General features: G+C 33.2%; 4 protein-coding genes across 8 annotated transcripts in view; 1 reads left to right on the top strand and 3 right to left on the bottom strand.

Annotated features, from left to right (window-relative positions):
• The window catches only part of LOC116341841 (histone deacetylase 4), a 48,510-nt gene extending 34,167 nt beyond the window's left edge, over positions 1-14,343 (bottom strand). For 2 of the 4 annotated variants that reach the window (XM_031769148.1, XM_031769152.1), the window contains exons 1-2: positions 13,626-14,343; positions 13,062-13,156 (exon numbers count right to left, since the gene is read on the bottom strand). In XM_031769148.1, the coding sequence (XP_031625008.1) occupies positions 13,062-13,095 (34 nt within the window). In that variant the 5' untranslated portion in view covers positions 13,096-13,156; positions 13,626-14,343. The remainder of the gene's footprint in view (positions 1-13,061; positions 13,157-13,625) is intronic. The other 2 variants (XM_031769149.1, XM_031769146.1) reach the window with 2 other exon arrangements.
• A 460-nt stretch (positions 14,344-14,803) lies between these two features.
• Positions 14,804-15,947, bottom strand: LOC116341936 (ATP synthase mitochondrial F1 complex assembly factor 1). Its single transcript, XM_031769364.1, has 3 exons — positions 15,557-15,947; positions 15,172-15,499; positions 14,804-15,096 (listed from the first exon to the last, which is right to left on the bottom strand). The coding sequence occupies exons 1-3, from the start codon at positions 15,811-15,813 to the stop codon at positions 14,830-14,832; spliced, it is 852 nt and encodes a 283-aa protein (XP_031625224.1). The 5' UTR covers positions 15,814-15,947; the 3' UTR covers positions 14,804-14,829.
• A 2,053-nt stretch (positions 15,948-18,000) lies between these two features.
• Positions 18,001-18,835, top strand: LOC116342082. The gene has a single exon (XM_031769574.1). It carries the CDS (start codon positions 18,182-18,184, stop codon positions 18,677-18,679), a length of 498 nt encoding a protein of 165 aa, XP_031625434.1. The 5' UTR covers positions 18,001-18,181; the 3' UTR covers positions 18,680-18,835.
• Positions 18,836-18,840: 5 nt separating this feature from the next.
• On the bottom strand, positions 18,841-22,445 carry LOC116342081 (rab GTPase-binding effector protein 1). 2 transcript variants are annotated; one of them, XM_031769573.1, is made up of 13 exons: positions 22,173-22,445; positions 21,997-22,104; positions 21,733-21,894; positions 21,557-21,666; positions 21,275-21,403; positions 20,102-20,943; positions 19,886-20,021; positions 19,697-19,813; positions 19,596-19,631; positions 19,440-19,514; positions 19,346-19,379; positions 19,172-19,281; positions 18,841-19,099 (listed from the first exon to the last, which is right to left on the bottom strand). In XM_031769573.1, exons 1-13 carry the CDS (start codon positions 22,210-22,212, stop codon positions 19,076-19,078), a joined length of 1,923 nt encoding a protein of 640 aa, XP_031625433.1. In that variant the 5' UTR covers positions 22,213-22,445; the 3' UTR covers positions 18,841-19,075. The 2 variants fall into 2 exon arrangements, with proteins under 2 accessions (XP_031625433.1, XP_031625432.1); XM_031769572.1 differs by having other exon boundaries at positions 21,263-21,403; positions 22,173-22,444.
• Positions 22,446-22,879: the final 434 nt, after the last annotated feature.

The raw sequence follows: 22,879 nt of genomic DNA, 5'->3' as shown, positions 1-22,879 counted from the left end.
AGTTTTTTTTTGCAATCGACAATTGGAATTTTTAAAATGTACGAGATTGTTTGTTTCAACTTTTTTTCCTGTCGAAAGTGATGTGCTGAAAAAAACCATTGTGGCAGACACAAAAGTCGTGATTTATCAATTCAATAGTTTTTTATTTGTTTCACGTTACGTCGAACGGTATTTGTTCGATGCTCTTTTAAATACCATCACTTGTATTAATTAATGCATGTATTCATTTCGTATCGTTTAGTTGAGCGCACTTCTTTTTTTTTCTGTACAAAGCTTGTAAATCTATTCGACCTTTTTAACCTGAATTCTAAAAATAAAGACGGAAAAAACGAGCATATGTCCGATAAGTTAGTTAAAATGAATAAATTCAAAATGTGAATTGAAAATTGAAAAAAAAAATGCATTCGAGTCAGTTTTTCATTTATTCATCATATCAATAAATGTGTGTACATTTGTGCAATAGTGGATATATCATGTACATCAATTTAATGGATCTACCATGATGTTCCATTTGGTGTGCTATTTTGAGCAAGCAAACAAACGGGACGGTCATTTTGCTGACAGTTGGTAGAAATATAAAATAATTGTTCCACTGATAATCATGTATTCAAAAATTAAATGGATCCGTCCTTTAATGCATAGCAGATTGGACTTCTCTTTTTACGAGAATTTTGAAATGTAAATTCCGAATCGAAGAGCTCAATTCATTAAATTCCAAAAGCAAAAAAACCACAATAGAATATAGTCAATATGGCTGCAAATCAATCATCATTTAATATGAAAATGAATACTTAAAATAGTATAAACAGCACTGCTATTCACGAAATTTACGCTTCGTGTTAAATTCATTATTATATGTTTGAACCATCATAGAAAATTGATACAATAAATAGAATCGTTCCATCGTTAAAAGCGAAGAATATCCAACCAACGCCCCGAATTAATGCTCATAAACGCACATTTTCTCCAATATTCATAATTAGATGGCTTTATGGTGTGCCTGTGTTCGGCAATCACTTCCTGATCAAAGACATTTTTTCTGCTTCTGTGTGAATGTTTACAGCGAGCAAATTCTTCTATAAATAGTCAAACTATTTGTGGTCGAAGGACTTTCAAAGTGAATATTGCATGCTCTTGTTATCCGCACACATAAACACACACACTGAGGAGGAGGAGAGAGAGAGAGAGAGAGAGAAATTGTGTTGCCATGTTTTTGTGCCAATTGATGGCAAAACCATTGCCAAACAATCTTCTTCTTTTTTTCGGTGTATTTTTATTACAATATTGATACTCATAATAGAAATATACGATTTTGATGAAATGAATACAAACAAAGCACCGAAACATGCTATGTATTAATTTGGTTGAAGTTTTGCCCGGGGAGCACGTAATCAATTAATTTTTTTGTAAAAGATAAAAACAGACGATTCATATATGGAAATATACTACAAGCACTACAGGGCACATTGTTTTTTTTCATATCGCTCTAAAAAAAACCAATTAAGTTGAACGATTAAACGATGAGACGATGTAATTATACCTTGACGATCAAGTATTGATTTCATACCGTCCATTATAAATAGCCAAATATTGTCCAAAGTCTCTGTGTGATTAAATGCAGTACACGTTCTCAACACATGTCTCATCCTACTCCCCCCGTCACCGCCACCGCTCGGTTTGTTATATTCTCATTGCATATTTATATTGCCAACAAAAATAGCTTAAGGCGCAAAAAAATAGACTGAAAAAAGCATGTTGAATTTCAGAACATGCATATTTATAGATAATAAAGTAATGGAAGAACCAGAAGCATTCTATTTTCGACACTAAATTCAAAGAGCAGATTATATATACAAAAATATAAATCGGTTGAGAATCGGTTCTGATATTTTACGATCGCAGAAACATGTGCTCGCATCCAATCACTATTTTTGGCTTTATAGTGGTTCAATAAGTTTGTTTCATCGTCTTTGCTCATAAGCATTCTTTACTTCCATCCGCTGATTGTCGAATCGGGTTTTAACGTAGCGACCAACAAATATCGATTTCGTATAAATTGTACTTTTTCTCACACCCAAATGGTCTAGAAATAGATACAATATTGGAAGTGATAGTGAAAACAAAAAAAAATATACGACTTCAAGTCATTTGCCAACTCTTTAAGGTCCACGCCAAGATTTTTTTATGTTTCTGCGAACACGTGTCGCCAATTCTACGAAAATCGAACCGTTCATACAAATGATGAATTGATTTTTTATGTTGTCAACCATGAAACGAATCAAATATAAATTATTTCCAAAAGCAACAAAAAAATATCCATAAATTCACACAGAAATCTATTTTTGTTTCGAACTTTTTTTTGTTTGTAATCAACATGACGACCTAAAGCGTTCGCATTTCAAGCGACAATGTCAATGTGTGTGCGTAGACAAGAAACATTTTCGGTGGTGGAAGGAGGAAAGAATTTGTAAATCCGTTAATTGAAAAATCGAAGACAAATCATTTTAATGGCAAGAAAATTTGTGTTATTTTTTTTTAAACTGCGCATTTTTCTTTTTTGTCCGATAAATCATTTGGATGGGTTTTTGTTTGGATGTGGCATGCTCAAAGAGCAACGGCTCTTTGCGTGTGAGTGAGCGAGATTAAAAATAACGAGTTTTTTCTATTTTTAGCGCAACCAAAATGATATTTTTCATGTGGCGGGGGAAATAAAAGCAATTATTTATGCATGAGAAAACATTTTTTGGCGTTTGCAACTCAAAACTTTGAGCCTTTTTTTGTATCTCTCTCTCTCTCTCTCTCTCTCTCTCTCTCTCTCTCGGGAGGTGAAAGAACAATAAAAAGGAGCAATTCACATGAAATCCGGCATGAACCTTAAATCAATTTTAATTTGTGAAATTACATCAAAAATATCAACATTGTTTGTTGTTCAACAATGTTTCATAAAAGCATTCAAAATCACGTTAAATATTAATACAAAATAAAACATTGCCGAATGGCAACGGCAATCTACAATGTCTACAATGTTTGAGATATGCCAACGCATAAATCAAGCGAAAATTTTCGCTGTGGTCCACAAATACGACGATTCGTTTGAAATATTCTTGACAGCTTCATGGTGTTCAATTGTTAGATAAATTTTGTTCGTTTGTATGTAAAACATTTATTTTTCGCTTAAACGATGAAAATTTATTGCTCGCTTTCAAATATAAAATGTTCGAATCTATTGCACATCTGAAGATAGAAGAGATGGGCTCCGTTGCATCCTACTTGAAATTATTCGCTTCGATTGTATTTTATATACAAACTTTTACATTTTTTCTTTGTTATTTGGTAAAAATAAAAATAAATGTTTTATGATATTTGATTTGAGTTTTTGCTTCGGGCACGGTGAAGGAGAAAGAAAGAGAGGGAAAGTGCATGACAGATCGATCTATGCTGTGTCGATAAAACATATGTTCATGGGGTTCTCCTATGTTGTTCGGCTTAAATGAACGCGAAAACACTTAAAATCGTTTGTCATTTTGTCAGTGTGAATGCCTACAAATCAAGTGAAGCAAATAACAAGCTGTTTACACATTACAACAAAGCAAATGCCATCAGATACATGAAAAATACACAACGCTCTTTGGCCGAAAATCACACAAAAATCACCAACAATTTGTGGATGCATATATAATTTGTATATGCAAAGTGAATGAGCGCAAATTGAATTGGATCCAACAAATTCGGTGTGTAGATGTTTGCTGTTGCGTTTACATAAACATGAAACATCACTGTCACAACGGCATGGGAAAATGAAAATCGCCGAAAATGTTTTCTCGCCGAAGAGGTCAGGTGACAGAAGTGATTTGATGTAAAAATAGACAAATTCTATAAATAATTCTCTCACATAATGTGTATCATAGTCGAATGCACTTGTGTGACTTCGAGGCAACAACAAAAACATCTATTTGTTTTATTTTTATAATGATCGAATGTGATCTTCTGTGAATGCACACAAAAATAGAGAAGGGAAATAAAACCAACCAACCAACAACAACAACATACGCACGCACACAGACATTAAATTGATATGTGAATGTTAATATGTGCTGTGATGTCGTTTTGGCGTGCCATGTGTGTTCAAAGACGCGTGAGAGTTTTCTCGATTTCATTGCTGTTTCGGCTATAAATAACAATGCCGAAAGAAATCGAGGGAAAATCAACATATTTAAACCGACAACTACAACAAACGATTTTCAAATGCCAAATGGAATTACAAACAGAACATTTAAAGCAAATAAAACAAAAACGAACTCACATCGAAAGTTCATTCAAATGTCATTACATGTATTTGTATAACACTCATCAGTTGACAAGGATACAAAGCATTCAATATACCTATTGAGTTTTGATATTAAGTTTTGTACTCGAACAGGAATTCGCCAGATAAATTGCTGAGCATTCACAATCACTTTAAATTTAATCGGATATTTTCCGATTGGTTAGAATGGCTAAAACGTGTGCGCCGATTCAAATGAATTGGGTAATTTGGTTTTAATTTTATTGATTTGCTTCAAATTGAATTTCGTTTTGGATTCCAACTTGAACTACTTTAATGAGGATCAAATGGCGTCTGTTAAATCATCTGATAAATTAAAATGAGAAAAAAATGTAGGCAATAATATCGATTGTGTGCTGAAAATGATGTGGATCGTGAGCAATTGTATCTGTTTTTCTCTCCGTTCAATCAAGTTAAGGATGAAAATGTGATAGCCACAACAGCCGCCATTATTTGGCGCCAAAAATATCATTTATAACGATGCTTTTCATTTTACTCATTCAAGTGAGCATTGGAGTGCATGTTGTGAGTGACTCGTCATAGCTCACACACGCAAACCAAAAAGTAAAAACAAGCTCTCAAGCCTGTACTGCATTGTTTTGAATGTTGTCTAAGGAATTTTCCCAATGAATTTTTAAAATTATTCCCTATAAATCTATCAAAATACGCCGCAAGTGTGATCAAATCATGTGTAATTTATTTCAAATAATTTGGTTTGATTTTGCGACAGCTGGACGCGCATTTTCGTTGAATGTTTTCATTCCAAACAATGAGCATTTGTTTCGCTTTGCCATCACTTCAAAAACTTTTCCCGCTGATTTACGATGCAAAGATGTTTTCCGACAGCATTGGCTACACTGTACACACACACACACGACGAAATTGAAAAGTCGTCGACGATGCCACCGAATAATAATGGGGCACAATGAAATAAAAGCGTGCATGCAAAATTCATGTGTGAATTGTCTCAATTTCTCATTTCAAGAACAAAAAGCAATTTTTGAAAAGCGTAAAATTAGAGCGTATGACTTCGTGTTTCGATTTGTTTTCTTTTTTTTTCTTCACGTTTTTGCCTTGTTATAAATGCAATTTATAATCTAAAATGCATTGTTAAGTAAACAACATTTGCTGTCAACGACAAAGGAACTGAACAAGGCTGCTTTTAAATTTAACACAGACTGTGACAACGAAATCGTAAACTATAAACTGAATTTAGATCTTCAAAAAGCAAACGAAATATTTGTCTGTGGTTTTTTTGTACGGTTTGAGTTTTATATGCGTCGTATAAATAACCGTTTTTCATGCAATTTTATCACTTTGAAAGAAAAAAATGCCTTTGTGATGGCACACATGGATCCCAAAGCAAATACTTTATGCCAGGGCGTTTTGTTTGGAAAGTAGATGGGTTTTTAAATCAATTCAATTATTTAAAATATTTAAATGATAATTAATTATAGTATCGTTGAGATAAGGAGAATGCCGGAAATTGTCAATTATACAATTTGAACACTTCATCCATCATGGCCATAAAACGATATCAATAACGTTTTTTTTCTACGTTGTTGTCATTTTGATTCGGTTATTTCGGTTGTCATTTTTGTGGGATTTCGACATTAAAAAAAAATCATACGATAATGTCTAATTCTGTATCATAACATATTGTGTAAGAATTAAGCAACGGCTGATAAAATTGGCTTGATCCACATGGAAAATCATGTTACAACATGGTACAATGTTATCTGTACATTTTGCTCCACTAATTTTGTTTTGTGATATTTTTATAGCGTTTTTTTTTCGCTGAAATTATTTTTATCGTTCATATCTCCTTCCATTTCTCAACCATATTCGTTCGGTATTTATAACGTGGCATAAAAATAAATACAATTTAAAGTGACTTTTTCATTTCTTTATGTCGATGTATTTCTGTCTGAAATAACATCGAGTGTATGGCTCTCGTAATTTGCATATTTCGAATCAATCATATTGAATTATAAAAATTGTTATTGACTTTGGTTTTGTGAAAAAAAAAAAAAACTTTTTGAGATAATCCCATTTTCAAAAATGTTGAATCGAACGAATATTTGTTGCTTAAAGTTCCCAGCCTGTGCGGCAATGTCAAAGACATAGAAAGTTTTCAGACTTTTAGTTTGGATGTGCTTCTGAAATTTGAAACTACGAAGGATTTCAGAAATACTATGCCAAACCTTCGTCTATATTTGGACTTTTCCAAGACATTGTATTTGTTTCTTTCCCATCTCTTTCTCTCTCAACCAATTAGCTTGCGCCTATTTTTAGAGCACATTTTGAATTTGTAATGGATTAGTTGCATGCAATTTTGTCATTTGTCCTTCTGAATTTTGTACATTGGAAAAAGCGTCGTTTATTTCTGTATATGCAATATACATTGTACATGTACATGTATAAATGTTCATATGCACAGTGGTTACCACTGGCAATTATCATTCTTCCGCTATATGTTGGAACATGATAGCGTAAAATAGTGAATTTTTGGGTGTGTTTAACGGTTTATTTTTATATGTTTCAATGGAATTTGCGAAGCTATGCTTACATATGGGTTTTGTTTAATTTTAGACAGTTCACCATATGTGGCGTTTTACAAATACGACAAAATCTCAAGTTCATAGCCACCAACATAAAAATAATTTTTTTTTTTTTAACTAAAACAAAGCAATTTTCAATTTCAAACCTTGCACGAGTAAAAATATCTTAATAAGGTCATTTTGAGTAATATCCCCATAAGACAATGATAGCTTATTAGTTTTGTTGATTCGCTGCAAAAATGACGAGAGAAATTGTTTCTATATATAAATGAAAAGCATTCACGCCCAGATTACGTACGTAACAAATATTGAAAAGAAACGTTGCCGCACGCATTTCGTGCATTCAATGGGAAAGTCTTTGGAAATCAATAACTTTTCAATATAAACGAAGTGACGGGTTTTTGTTTGGCGTAAATATAAATAGCAAAATACATACAATGCAATACAAAATCGATTAACGTCACTGATAAGTCAATGATAACGTAATTTAATTTGAAAGATCATTAGCGTCACACAACGTCCACTCGTCCTCTTCTCACTTTCTTCGCTCTCTTTTCCAATTCGATTTTATATAAGATCACAACTTTGACCAGTAACCGTGGTACAACCATGACGCACACTGACACGGTATCGAATAAAGTTAGAAAAATATTATGAAGAATTCAAAGCGAATACATATTATTTGGATATCCTTTTTTGCAATGTACCGAAATAGATAATATGGACATAGTGAGAATGTCTCACTCCATTTTTGGTTCACCTGTACATTTGGCTTCTCAAATCTTTATTTTGGTTCTATATTTAAACACTGACATATCATGCAATCATTCGATTTTTATGCTGGTTGTGTTACAATCGGTGACATCACTACCAGACCGTCCGAAGAGGTGTTTCATCACTTCGGTTCGTTCCATTTGGTGTTGAATTCGAACCGATCGATTTTGTGTTGGTGCGCTCATTGTGGCGTCGTTTGTCAACCCATACAATCAAATTGTCATACGTATATATAAGTTCCGTTTATTTTTAAATTATTTATAGTCAGCAGAGACTTCAATATTTCACAATTTATAAGACGATAGCGATATATTGCGCAGTTTCAATCATCGCCTGCCATAAGATCCGAGAATCATTATTATTTTAGCAATTCTAATCTAATCATTTCGATTCCATATTACCGATGTATGTTTCCCTTTTTTCTTTTCAAAGTTGCCACATACTTTGTAATCATCATTTTGTGAATCGGCTGAATTAAATGTAGCACATTTCAAAAGATCGAATCGACAAAATTTGAATGAAAAATAAAATCATCACCATTCGCATCGATTCTTGGCGATTTTGTGTTTTCTCTCCTGACTAAAACACTGAATTATTGCGCGCTATCAATGCGTTACGACACCTGGAAATTATAAAACAAATATTACATGCTAATTGACGAAGTGTATGTATTGTTTTCTTCAACGAAACCAAAATCAGTGTTTCAAATGACAAAAGTAAATAAATATAGCATCAAATGAGAGACAAATTGACATTGAGGCATCAAGTTTACGTGGTAATTCTGATGCGAGTGAAATGAAAGCCGAAATTCGGTGTATTTATTGTCGAAAGTCCGAATTTTAGGCATTACAACCATTTCCATGGACATTTGAAATGCGTTGGATGGTCTTATGTGACGTTTAGGCTGTACACACGCAAAATTGTTTCGATAATCTCATAAAATAGATAGATATAGACAAATAATCAATCATTTTGAGTTAAACTTTGATATTTTGGTTTTCTTTGCATGATAAACGATGACGATGAATTTGGAAACGATGGAAAAAATCGGTTACTATGTAGCCGTGTCACAATTTCACACTATAACACTAGAACAAGCATTTGTGACAACCTTCTGCTCACTGATCAACATTCATCTTCATCTGATGTTCATTGGTTCGGAATATTCGTGCAAAATAAGATAGAATCTATTTAACACCGACATAGAGACGAAATCACGCATTTCATTTTCAATGAATTTCGTACAAGACATGATTGCCAACGAATTTTGATAAATGGTATAATTTATCAATAGCGTCTAATTCACCTTTTACCGAAATCAAATCCAATTGAAATTGGAACTCAATGGACAGGGCCAAGCGCAACATAAAGGCTTTTTCAAAAATATTGGGCAAACAACCAAATCTTGTTGCCTGTGAACAAGGGAAACACACGCAATACACATCAAAGGAAATTTTAATCAAAGAATTTAACGAATCGAATATTTTTGAAATGAGGCCCAACAGAATTTGTTGCGTTAAGGCTGCGAAGGTGGTTGTTCACATCAAATGAAAATACAATTATATGCAACAGAACATAGAAGCCACAACAACAATGTCAACAATTATTTGTTAAATAACATCGTTAGCGAATTCATCCGTAAAGGCCGAATTTATTTTGTTTGTATATGTAAAAAATAAGAAAAATTGTGTAATAATTTAGCAATCGCACTTATTGCTTGTGACAAATGTGATTGAAAAATTGCTGAAATTGTACAAACCGCACCGATTACCGATTTCGTGCACTGCACGTTTGCAAATATTATTCATTTTTTAAATGGTTTTATTCATTCAAATCCCATGCCAAATCATCGCAGAATCATAAATTAGAACATAATTTCGACTCCAATTTGATCCAATGAATATTTTAAGCCAAGAGTAAGTGAGATATAAGTGATGTAAAATCGATTTTCATTAAATTTTATCATATCCATATTGAATAAAAATTGCTTAAATATTTCCACCATTGTAAGCTTTCAATATAAAATTAACATGTAAACCGTAACCAGAAACGGGAGTGATTCCACGAAAAACGTAACGAGAGAAATAGAAAAACCTTCGCCAATAACACCGAATAACATTCATGTAAGACCATCACAGATTGACTTGCTGTTTAATTTACATAAGAAAGAAGCGCTTCACATAATATGTATAAAAAAATACCGACTATTAACTATCATAATGATAGTTTGAATCATTTCTTTACCGTGGTTGTTGTTCACCGTTTCTTCGTTCTTCATCGTCATTGCCAGAGTCACGCAACAATCACGACTCCCTGCTCAAACTCCTTTCGAGGAAAAACGTGCAACCCACAACCACCCAATAAACACGATCGACGATTTGTGGATATTTTTAGAACGACATAATACACTTTTATTTACTCGCATCGAATAGAGATGAAAAAACAACAACCATTACCACCACCAACAACGGGGAAATACACAAACACATGAACGCACGGGCCATACCGTTCGCCGCTCTTGTTTGAGTCCATGTTGATGTTCCAATTTTTATGCCCGTTGTAGTCAACACTGTTCTCCACATTTTGCCATCATCGGGACAACGAAGAAGAGAGGGTTACTTTATAATTATGTGTATTGTAAATAGATTCGACCATATAATGTGATGTACACAATACATAATACATGTCATATGGAATGTGAACGAGTATATAATTCTCAAGGTCTTTGTCTTGTCTATACATCAAATACCAGCGAACAAGCTAGTGTATAGTGTATACCGAATTGTGTTTCAGGCGCACACAAGACATGGTTATTATCCTTTTATCATAACGTCATACATGCGGTGGGTAAAGAGAGCGCGACAGAACCGCACACCACCGTTCATCCGACAATGAAAAAGAGCTTGAAGAGATTTTCCATCCAACGACAACATCAAATTTGGCGCACATATTTCATCGAAAAGCTTCACCGTACGTGTGCCAACTCTGTATAGACATGAAATTCCAACCTTTTTTTTCTAAATACATATTGCAGAAGAGAAGCAGATATTGAAAATGAAGCAGATGGAATTCCATGAGCTTCATCACGCAGCGAGAAATTTGATTCACAATCAACGCAACATTGTAAAGAAATTTATTTTATAAAATGTAAGTGTTACTATAGCGATCCAATACATATTTTATTCTTCAATATTGCTACAATGTTTTACAATGAACGATATGTGATTGGTATCGATTTTGATTTCGCGTCGACATTCTGTCCCTTCATCAATAATATAAAATGTCTTTTCGGTTTAAGAACAGACGTGTATAGGTACTGAGATTGACCAGTTGACAATGATTTTGATGGCAAACGTATTGAATCACACTGCTATTGGATGCGGAGTTTCGTGTAATACACACATGATACAAATTGACAATCTCATTATTTTATGTTATTCACCATTTCGATATCGGTGTTTCGAATATGCTTTTGAATGAATAAAAAAGATAAATAAAAACTGAAAACGGAACAAAGTAATTTAAAAGTCCATTAATTATTCTCACATTTTCAAATTCAAATCAAATTTTGTTGTGTTGGGTCACCATGCAAAGTAGTAATTTGGCTTCAAATAGTTAAGTTGTTGGTAAAAAAGGGTATCTGAATAATTGATGTGCTCATTTGAAAATAGTAAAGTAAGTTGAGAAATTTTGATTCAATCATATCTATATCCACCACGTGCTGGAGACGGACGAAGATTTAACGAAAAAAAAATGAGTCGAAAATAAACAAAACATTGTACTCATTAAAAGAAGAACTCGTATAAACATGCAAACTTATGGGTTTTTTGTTGTGAATTTTTTTTTTATTTAAAAACATTGTACCGTAGTCTTTCTCACACAAGTGCGTCATTCAGCTTCAATTTTCTGGACAATAAAATATGAATATTTATTTTGTGTCGATATTCGACATCAAAGACTTTGTTGCAATTTTGTGTACACGAAAAAGAAGCGAAACGCATCAAGTAGGCAACAAAATTACGTTGTAGCATTGTAAAACTTGTAAAATTAGCCTAATGTTTATATCATAAAATCACATTGTTAAATTATGGTTTGAGCTCGTGCACGTCATTTAAGTACAATGATGCGGCGCTTATTGCACAACTTTTATTTTATTTTATTTGTGGTTGTACTTCACTCATCGCTCATTTTATGATGGATTTGACATTTTTGTTTTTTTTCTGAATTCTGACACAAATGTCGATAAATGCTTCATTTTGGCGCTTCATTACATCGATAAAATATTCATTTGCATTCATATGCAAATAATTATAATACGAAACGAATATAAGTGTCGAATAATTTTATATATTCACCGAATTTAATATTTCACTAAATTCTTAGTTATATTGTGTTGTTTATAATGTGTAAATACATTAGCAACTAGTATATACGGTGGCGATAGAATAAAGTATCCAAGAATGGTAAAAATAGATGAGATCAAGGTGAGATTTCAATGTCCATAAAAAGTGTGAAAAGCGCAAAAACTAAATCCAAAAACTACGAAGCTTACATTTCATGATTGTAAATTCAATCAAACTATTTTTAGATGCGCATTAATTTAAGGTACATTTGAACGTAGTTTGACACATGTGAATTTTTGCACATGTAGTTGTAGAAAATAGTATTAGGTGGAAAAAAATACAAATACAATGGGGAAAAGGATTGGTGAACATTTGAAATATGTAAAACCAACGCTTCGATGACCATGAAATTTACCACAGGTCTGACCGAAAGCGAACGGAGAGAAAGCAATAAAAAACATTCGTAATATTCTATTTGGACGCCGGAACATATTACCGAAAACGCAAAAAAAAAATCGATAATATCGCAATCAAATTATGTTAACCAAAAGTCTGAAAAGCAATATAGTACAAGCGATGTCCTGATCACACAATAATGTTTTTGCCACAGACTTTTTTTAATGTTTCAATTCTCGTTAAATTTTATGATTATTCGTTATGTTCACATTCATATTTTTATTTTGATGGCTGTGGCTATAGAATTACATGACCCAGTGTAATCGAATTTGTAAAAGCCAAGTTGCGCTTTATGTCTCCCACAGTGAATATTTAAAATGAAAAAAAAAATATGTATATTTTATTCATTTTATAGCATTCGAATCATTTGAATTCAGACGGCACGCTCCAATTTGCACACGGCGTAATTAATGTGAAATAAGCGTGTACAATACAAAAAAATCGACTAATTGATTGGGATAATGCATGTTTTAACGGAACAAAAGTATCGATTAATTTAAAATGAAATTGTTTCGGTTTTGAACGTAAAACCTTTTAATTTGATTGATTTTTTTATTATTATTTTTTGCTACCGAATTTTGATTATTTGGAGATTCTACTCACCTTTGGTGGGAGTTCGTTTGCTTGGACTCGTCATTGTTTACACTCCGGTTATCTATACTGTTTATTGGTTTTTTGATGATTTTGATTTTGTTGCGCTGAATGATAGAAAAAAGAGACAACAAAATTTAATTCGAAAAAATCTCTCAAAAAAAGAAATTAATTTGAATAGATTTTCTTTGCAAAATTTAGAAATTAAATGTGTTTTTTTTCGAAATTTCTAGATAATATCTCTACATCGATCATTGAAATTTCATCCGATGTATTTTTATGATCTTGGAGCACGTTTTGAATGAAGATATTTGTAAAAGGGCTGCTATTTACGCAACACGTTATAACTCATGCTCAATTATTCTAAGCATGCAAACTGTTTTCATCGGCATATGATCGAAAAACAAAAATTCATTCAAAATTCGTAATCAATTCATCTTTATTGCTGTGATCAACGTTAAATTATTTATATTCTTAAATGTGGTGTATAATTTGTTTGATTTTGATTTAAATTGTTTACACACACTCCATGACCATGTTTGTTTGAATCAAAATGACAATACTTCGGTTACTCACCTTTCTGAGGCACTTAAAACTGTTTTCATCCGATTTGATTCGGCATTGTTCATATAGTATGTTTGGACAATACTAGTTATAAAACTAATTTTTTTTGAACTACTTTATTTGATTGGAACACGTGAATGTATAAGATATAATCAATGATAGTGTCAATGGTAACCGTTTTTGCGGCACCGTAAAAAATAAAACAGTTCTACACACTTAGTTCATAAAAAAGGCAACAAATTGTATTTGATGTCGTTGATTCTTTTATTGATTGTTTATTAAAATTGTATATATATGTTGTTATTGCAAACAAGACCCGTATATGGAATATTGAAAATGTTGTCGTGGGAGAATATTTGAAAACGATCAATATACTTTTATTCGAGAGCACCACTTATTTTTTTAATCTCACATCAACCGTACTGCGTTTTATTTGATTCTAATTAGAAAATGGGGTTGAAAAGTGAAAAAAAAAATTATCAAAATTGATGGAAATGAAAACACAAACAGCATCTGAATTGAAATTACGGATTGTCTATCTGACACATTTCAGTCGATTATATTTTTTTTCTTTTGACATTTTTACATGTTTTCACAATTTAAATGTATACACACATTCCGGAACGTCAAACAAAAGTATTCAGGTGAAACAAAATTGATTGGCAACAAACAAAACAAAACACCAAAAAGTCTGCCCGACAGAAGAGAAAAAATACGTTTTACTATTTCACTTCATCGAGCTGAGCAAGGAGAGAGAAAAAAAAAGTTTCGTAAAAGAATTTGTCGCTCTCAAAATACTTGTTTGTATAAATACTATATATTGTTTTTTGTATGGGAGCGCAACCAGAACCACTGAGTGAACAAAACACACATCACTCGCATACTAGTTTGAGCAGTTTCAACGCTCCAACACAATTGCACACGTGCAAATAGCGCACACATAACACGAATTCAGTCACTGAACTGAAAACCAACGTTGCCTCAATCGGTTTTTTGTTTATCCAATGATATGTATATGACATGCTTGCGCACATGTGTAAAAGTGTGCGAGCACAGCTATCTATGTGCTGGTACGAATCAATCAAAGTGATATGAATGAATGTAAATGAACAAAAACGTTTTATTCTACCGCCTTTTATATTTAAAACAACAACAACAACACACAATAACAGAAAAGTGACAGACACAAATATGCTTGATGCTTTGCTTTCAATCTTTATTTAATTGTTAAATTTTCTAATTCTTTAATAACATCCATGTGCTTGAAGCTATCCGGTTCGTGTGTGAATTTCTTCAACAAATCCAATTTTGATTGATTATTCTGCGAATAGTACAACTGCAATTGATTCACCAAACATAGTGCCTCTTGTGCACTTATAACGTTTTTATCATATTCTCCGCGCATTAAAACGATTCCCAATTTTTCCGAAAACTCGGTGTAATGAACAATATTCAAGCACTCCGGTGCATTTTCCTTGTGAACCTATTTTTAACGAGCAACAAAAACAATCATATTTATAAAGATTTTTTTGCACACGAAATCGACGTATGTAATCACCTGGTAGCATAGAAGTGGAGTGAAATGAACAGTATTTCCTGCAAACTGAAGTAAAAAGAATTCAAAACCTTGACTTCTTGGCAATGGAACTATGAAAATTGCATGTTCCTTAGAGCGTTTGCTCAACAAATTGAAAGTATCGATCGGGATTGTGGCTACAAGAACATCTTTTTGCTTGTGATATTCCAACCAAATGTCTTTGATTTCGTCGGCTGTTTTATCCTGAAGTAAGTCCATTTTCATGATATCGTCCAACTTCTTGAAAGGAACTTCACCAGTCGCAACTCCACCGATTGACGGCTTGGGCCGCAACAATTCCGAGTAATTACTAAAACGAAATCTCACCGTTATAAAATGTAATCACAAATTCAAGTAAAAAATTTACCGCTCTTTTTCCGTTTTCTTTTGTGGTTTCTTTTGTTTCTCAACACTTTCCAAACGATTTAAAAACTCATCGGGCGAGGTTTGTTGAAGTGCTGCAATTTTACCCGCATACTTTTCAAAGTATGGGTTTTTCGTTTTCAACTCTTCAATTGCTTCCTCTGCACGTAATTTGGCTGACATGCTGATATTTCTTTGGAAAACACTTTGATATCGAATCGTACGAAGTGTCTTCAATGTGTGCCGAATCGCAATGGCCATTGACTCCACCAAAAACTAATTGAACAATTTAAAAAAATTAAGAAAAGGTTTAAAAGGTTAATTTTTTATTTTTACTGCGGCAAAGACATCACGATGTTCGTGTGGAAAATTTTCTATTATTCAATCAAATTGTGTGCTAGTGTCAAAATTTTGTCTGACAGTTTGTCATCGTTTTCGTATTGAATGACTTCGAGAACGCGTAGTAGATTCCGTTCGTAGTTTTTATTGGTACGAATATACGGTTTCAGAGTGAATGTTATTGATGTAAATTTGAATCAATGTCAAATTAACTGCGCAGTGAACTTTTACGATAAGATTTATCAACATATATGGAGATCTTGTTCATTTCAATCATAACGATTGTTACATTTAGCTGCCACAACCATGGATCAAGAAACATCAAGTGATGCAAGCGGATCAAGTGCCATAAGAAGAAGCCAGAGTGTTAAAAATAACGAAAACAATGGAAACAAAAAAGATAACCAAAATCAAATTGCTGCTGCCACTGCTGCCGATATTGAATCATTACCAGATATTTTCAAATTGAATGTCGATTGCTTTGAAGAACTTTTCGATTATTTGTCACTAGAGGATTTAGATAGGATTGCTCAAACATGCAAACGATTGGAACGAATCGCAGGTCATTGTTTAAAAGAAACTTATCCGACTTTGGGAGTCACAAAACGTTTTGACACCTTCATGACTACTGATGGGTATTCAATAAACCATTTACCCAAATACATAAAAAATCTGAGAATTTTCCAGGACATTACCTTCGATTTAACTGTAATGCAATCACTGCGTCATATTGAATTTTATACCGATGCATGGAAAGCATGTGAAAACTATGGATTCGGACGCATTCAACAAATCCTAAACATTGTTGAGCATGTGACATTTAAAAATATTCATCAACTCGATGGTGATATCTATGAAAATGTTTTAAGATTTTGTAAGAAGATGACAAGCTTAAGCATCGAATATTTATCAAAAGATGCAGGTTTTAATAATAACTGGATGCAGCAAGAATATCCAGAACTCAAATATTTTAAATATTGTGATTGTTACGGGAAACTTCACCCGAATGAGTTGAAAGTGTTTTTCCAACGAAATCAACAAATTCAAACATTCGCAACAGAATTCGAAAATCTACGTTTGTTAGAAGTGGAAGGGGCATTTGATGAACTATCTGGACTTGATGTGCTGGCCATTTCATTCAAAGAAAAGATAAAACATAAAGAACTTTCAATATTGAAATCTCTTTATAAATGTGGTTTATATAAACGTCTTCATATCTATTTTCAAAGTACATACATATTCAAACGAAGAAACCCATTCAGGGATTTACAAAAGCTAACAAAACTGTACATACCTTATCATCATTCAAAGATTTCATTATCTAGTTTTACTGATTTGGAAGAGTTGTACATTAGTGATTTATCAATTATATTGGACTTGGAAGCTTCATTGACCAACTTGACGAGCCTCACGCGCATTGAAATCGTAGCAGCAACTAACAATCATAATTCGATCTTCGTTCGTCGCATTGCCACACTCAATAAAATCTTAGTTTTTTGTCTTAATAACGATGAACTTGATGTGATGGCATTGAACAAAGAACGAAGCAGTTTGGTGAACGCACGAAAAGTCACAATCTACGTCAAGGAACGTGTATATTTGCGAACGAAATGGACAATGAAACAAACCGAATGGAGATTTATTCAAGTAAAGTGAATCAATTCTTATGAATGAAATCGCATTTTTAAAAAACGATGAATATACGCTGGATATATCGTAGTTGACGAAGGGAAAGAAAATCCTTGTTGTTTATTATTTTATTTTGGAACAGATCTGTTTCTGATTGTTTCGAATCAACAAAATATATAAAAAAAATAAAACTTGGTTGAATTAAATCGTCAATAACATCAAAATACTTGAATAAAAATAAATGTTTACTATTATTCTTTAAATTTGTTGAGAATAATTTTTTTGATTCCGTTGTTTATCTTTTTTCTTTTTAGCTAAAATCATTGAATATGTCGAAAATGAATGTTCCTACTGACTCAATGCATTTAAAATGTGAAAATGTCAAAAATCTGACATTTATATCGAATAATTACGAAAATGCGTAGTAGATTCCGTTCGTAGTTTTTATTGGTATGAATGAATGACTTTTCAATAGAAAACAAATTGTCTACAGAATTTAGAATCATTGTATGGCGTCATAAGCAAAATTTCCTTTTTTGCTTATCAGAATCGCTTCCGTGAGCGTTAAAATATTAGATTCGATTAATATTCGTAACATAAAATTGTAGTATTGACAGTATTAGCAAAAAATAAAGTGAAACCAAAAAATATTGTGAGAAAAATGTTTTCGTTTTTCAAAACAAAGAAACCAAGTCCATCATCATCGCCCGAATCCGATGCAATACCAAGCGCAAGTAGCAATGATTTTGTGATAGTCGATCCAAAACAAGGTCCGAATCAAAATCCGTTGTATCCAAATCCGTATGCCAGCGCATATCCAAATTTTGATCAACATTTCGGCAATCCGTCGGCGATGCCAGCAATACCAAATCGACCGCCACTTCAACACTCAGACAGTGTTCATCATTCAAATTATGTGAACGATATACCATTTAAATTATCATCAGAACTATCTACAGGAAATTCAAATGAAATCACACGCATTCAAGTTGACGATATCTTATCAATGATCACATCAAAAATGGGCATCGCCCAAATGGAATATGACTTTACACTCGAAAGAAGCCTTCTACAACAAACCGATCCGGTTGACACCACCGCGGCTGAGGAAACCGCTGAACCCACTGACGCCGCTGAAGAGGAACCACAAGAAGAATAGTTGATAGTTTTTTTTATGTGTTTCTGCCATACGTTCAACAAATGTTTGCTCTATTAAGTTAATTTACAAATGCAAATCATCATAATTGTAACATTTATTATACATATTCAATAAAAAAAAAACACAAAATTGCAAACGATATTAAATTAAAACGCACATACTCTCAATGGAATGTTTCTTAAAAACTTGTCATTTTTATTCATTTTTTATTCTTGATATAGAATTGCGAAATAGTCAATGCGAAAAAAAGGAGACAAAATATTCAACAATATGTTTGATCGTGCTATATTTACAATCTTATGTCAGAAAGAAAACAAAATGTTAACTTTAAAAACTGGAAATTTGTCAAAAAAAATTGATTGAAAATTTAAAGCACGAGGCTGAAACAATACTTGCTTAGTGAGGTGATTGTGGAGGTGCCTGTAAACGATTCGTAAAAAACCGATACGTTAAAACAAACGTATTGTTATATTTTCAATAAAGGTATGTTACCTGGCTAAAATACGGCGCTTCGTTCTTAGATAATAGCGTGTGGCAAACATCACATACACGAGCGGGTTTGTTATTTCGGCCGGATGCGACCGTTTTTGATAAGCATTTTTCTAAGTTTACGAAAAAAATAAAATAAAAAAAACGTTCATCTTACAATAAAAAAAAGATACTTACCACAGTAAATTGAGCCACAATGACGGCAGTGATGCTACAAAAGAAATAGCATTTTAAAGGATAGAGTTTCAGACAAGTACAGTTGTTGGCTTACCTTTCTTCGTGTAACAGTGAAATTCGCCTTGCAACTGCGACACTCGTCCACATCTTCATCGTCTTGCCAGCGCACCTATTAAATAATTATTTATGAGTCATCGAATTTTATTTATTTTTCTATCGAATCGTTTTTTATTTATTCCTTTCTCCGCACCTGAGTGTCTGCAGCTCGTATTTTTTCCAATTCCATCTGCGTAATTCGCAACGAAAAGTTTTATTCAAGTTCTTTCATTTCAAATAAACAACAACATTTACCTGCAGCGATTGTGATAAACGAACAAAATCTTTTTGTACATATTCGCTATTATCCAATTCCTGTTGTAGTACTGTTAATTTATTTTTATACTCCAAATTTTGTCGTTCAAGTTTTTCCTGTCAAATTAACGGTTGATTCATTATGTTTCGAAAATGGTTTGAAAAAATTGAGTTAAAAAGGAAATGTACCTTTGTTTGATTGAGTTCAATGAGTTGACCGTGCAAGTCGGACGACTCCTTGTTCCATTCATTTTCTCTCTTTTCACTTTTGTCTTTCAAATCCAGTAGTTTTAATCGTTCACTCTCTTGGGCCTTAAGGTGTGTTCTGCAAACGAAAAAAAAAAATTTTTTTTTAAATAAAATATAAAATAAAAATAAAAAATCAAATATTCCGTAAGAACCTACTCTAACGCTTTGATTCTTGCTGTAAAATCCCTATCATTTGCCTGACGTTCGGCCCAGGCTGTTTGTAGTTGATCGCGTAATACTTGCGTTTCATCCGCAAAAGTGGCACATTTCCGTTGCTCAAATTCACATCCAACGCGTGCTTCAATCAAACTTTGATTACTCTGCAATATGAGCTCCTGAAGTGCTTCAACCGTGTCTGGTAAATCGATGAGTTGATTTTGTATTTCTTCGGCTGAAGCCATGTAACGTGCGGCCAAGAAATCATTGTCGTCTTGCAGTGTATTTAAATGACGATGTACCATTTCGCGTTCGTTGGTCATTTTCGAGAACTCTTCGTTCACCTCGTCTTTGAATGCAGTATAATGTCGTTGGAGTGTAGACATTTCTCTTTCATTGTAATCCACTTGTTTGGTCAATTGCTGAACTTGTTCATTGTACTTTTCACGTTTCTCTTGCCATTTATTTTCCAAATCGTGTCGCAAAGCCGCTTCTTTTGCTAGTTCTTCGTTGAAACGTTCAATGTCTTTGCTCAGTGCATCCTTTTCAGCCTGAATAGTCACCATTTGTGATTCATAATTTTTACACATTTGACAATCGACACCAATTGTTTCGGCTGTTGATGCCGCTATTGGTTCTGCGGTTGTCTCACTTTGGTTTATTTTACTCTCATTCAGCATCCCAACAAGTGCTGAACTCGACGGGATTTCATTTTGTATACCAGAAGCTTGACGTAACTGTTGAATCTCTTCGTCAGCACTTCGTAGCTTTTCTTTTAACGCCTTGATCTCACCTTCCAATGGAATCACTAGTGATCGCAATACTTCAGCATCTTCTTGTGCCTAAATAACCAACTTAATAGATTACCAAAAGATGCCTCTCACTATACACAGTCGAATCAGCTTGGAACTATCTGATTCGATCCGCTCTGATACATCAACAAAGAAGCTTTGTATGTGCGAATGTGCGTGAGTGTGTGTGATTGATACATTCAGTTTTTGACATGTTTTAATAATGAAAATGATACATTTTAAGCGATATCAATGAACCAAATGCAAAACTAAAGATCACATACACATAGAAAGCCACAAATATCGATGACAATAAATCATAAAATCAAATGAAAAACAATGCATGGCTGCCACGTTTACGATTACGTACATATTTTGTTACCTTCCGCATGGAATCCTCTAGATTTTCGGTCGATGATGACGAATCGCCGCCTAATTTTCTAACTAACGTTTTCTTAACATGACTTAAAACTGGTGCAAAACTTGGTGTGCTTGATTGTGATTCGTGTGGCTGTAAATATAGTTTTGTGGAAAAAGCGAGAAAAAATAATACATAATTCAAAATAAAGCCACAAAGTAACGCTCAAATCTAAAAATTAAATCTAACTATGCTCACGAACACTGCTCAAGCATTACTACGGTATAACTGAGAAAAATTATGTACCTGTGGTGATGCTGATGATTGTGAATGAACTATTTCAGCTCGAAGTCGTTCATTTTCGGCGGTCAATCGATCGATTTCCGACTTCAAAAAACTTGACTCTTCAACAGTTTCTGTACACGACATAAAAAGTTTTTTGTTTTACCTATTCATGAATAGAAAGATTTAAAAGAAATTACCATGAACTAAATGTTGCAAAGATGATATTTCTTCATGTGCTTTTCGTTCTTGGTTTTTGATGTCTGTTTCTCGTTTGTATTCGGCGATCACAACTTGACTTTTGGTTTCATTCAATTCCTTGCGTAAATCGGCCAATTGTTCACTCAACCGTTTGCACTCGCCTATGGACATCAAACAAATCAATAATTTACATATTTTTCAAGCTAATTTGATAATTTGCGACCAAATAAGTACAAGATATTCTCAAATTGCAAATAAATCACCTTCTTTTTGCAAAAATAGCTCTTTCAACTTTGCTCTTTGCATATTAAATTCGTCCCGTATGTTTTTGTTGTCAGTTTCAACGGCTGACAATTTTTTCTGTAACTCTCCTGAAAATCCAACAGTCACATCAAATCAATTGGATTATTTTATTTTCATCATGTGATTTGATACATACCAATAACATTGTCACCGTCCTGACTTGGTGCAGTATCCATTTTCAATGCGATTCGAAATCTCAAAACACAAATTGATTTATTCCAAATATGCTTATGTCATACGGTAATTTCATTATATTTCCATTCACGTTCCACCGTACATCCAACGACAATCGATAAAATGAAGCTATTTTCGTATTTGAATTGTTGTTCTGGAATAAGATTCGCTTGAAAATGGTATCTGGTGAGACGAAGAACAAGTTAGAAAAATTGATTTGCACTGTAACTAAATGATATGGTTTTTTGTTGACAGTTCGCAATTGTTTCTGTAAAATTGAAACAGTGTTGCCATAATCGTTTGCTACGTAGTCGCACTGACAGTACATCAGAGTGTTATTAAGACCTAGCCCAATTTGTCAACATTGTTCGCAGTACGGGATTTCCAATGAGTCAGTGTTGAAAAAGAGCGTATTTCAAAACCAAAAAATTACCTTGCCAATGTCTTACTGGATGTTTTTTCAGAAGAAAACTCAGTTTTATTATTTTTCAAATTGGAAAACGGATTTATTATTACATACTTCATGAATTACGGCATACAAGAAAATTGTACAAAATCGTTTTTTATTTGGGGTAATTTAATTCCATATACTGATGATGTTTTAATGTTTGTGTGTATAAATGCGCGTTTAATCATGAAAAATGGAATGATTTTAATTTTTGATAATTC

The sequence above is a fragment of the Contarinia nasturtii genome, unplaced genomic scaffold (genome assembly GCF_009176525.2).
Source record: "Contarinia nasturtii isolate CC-2019 unplaced genomic scaffold, AAFC_CNas_1.1 Cnas_scaffold_810, whole genome shotgun sequence".
NCBI classification, from domain to species: domain Eukaryota; kingdom Metazoa; phylum Arthropoda; class Insecta; order Diptera; family Cecidomyiidae; genus Contarinia; species Contarinia nasturtii.
The sequence above is the reverse complement of the archived record's forward strand: the minus strand, read 5'-3'. Positions and strand labels throughout refer to the sequence as shown.

What these genes read in the sequence shown, in the direction of transcription:
- LOC116342082 (XM_031769574.1), top strand. Translation starts at nt 18,182, where the DNA reads ATGTTTTCGTTTTTCAAAACAAAGAAACCAAGTCCATCATCATCGCCC.
- LOC116342081 (XM_031769572.1), bottom strand. Translation starts at nt 22,212, where the DNA reads ATGGATACTGCACCAAGTCAGGACGGTGACAATGTTATTG. An exon ending in TTGTGGCTCAATTTACTGTG is followed by an intron (nt 19,282 to 19,345) that starts GTAAGTATCTTT and finishes TCGTAAACTTAG; the next exon opens with AAAAATGCTTATCAAAAACG. An exon ending in AAGCGCCGTATTTTAGCCAG is followed by an intron (nt 19,100 to 19,171) that starts GTAACATACCTT and finishes AATCGTTTACAG; the next exon opens with GCACCTCCACAATCACCTCA.
- LOC116341936 (XM_031769364.1), bottom strand. Translation starts at nt 15,813, where the DNA reads ATGGCCATTGCGATTCGGCACACATTGAAGACACTTCGTACGATTCGA. An exon ending in AAGAAAACGGAAAAAGAGCG is followed by an intron (nt 15,500 to 15,556) that starts GTAAATTTTTTA and finishes ATTTCGTTTTAG; the next exon opens with TAATTACTCGGAATTGTTGC. An exon ending in CTCCACTTCTATGCTACCAG is followed by an intron (nt 15,097 to 15,171) that starts GTGATTACATAC and finishes CGTTAAAAATAG; the next exon opens with GTTCACAAGGAAAATGCACC.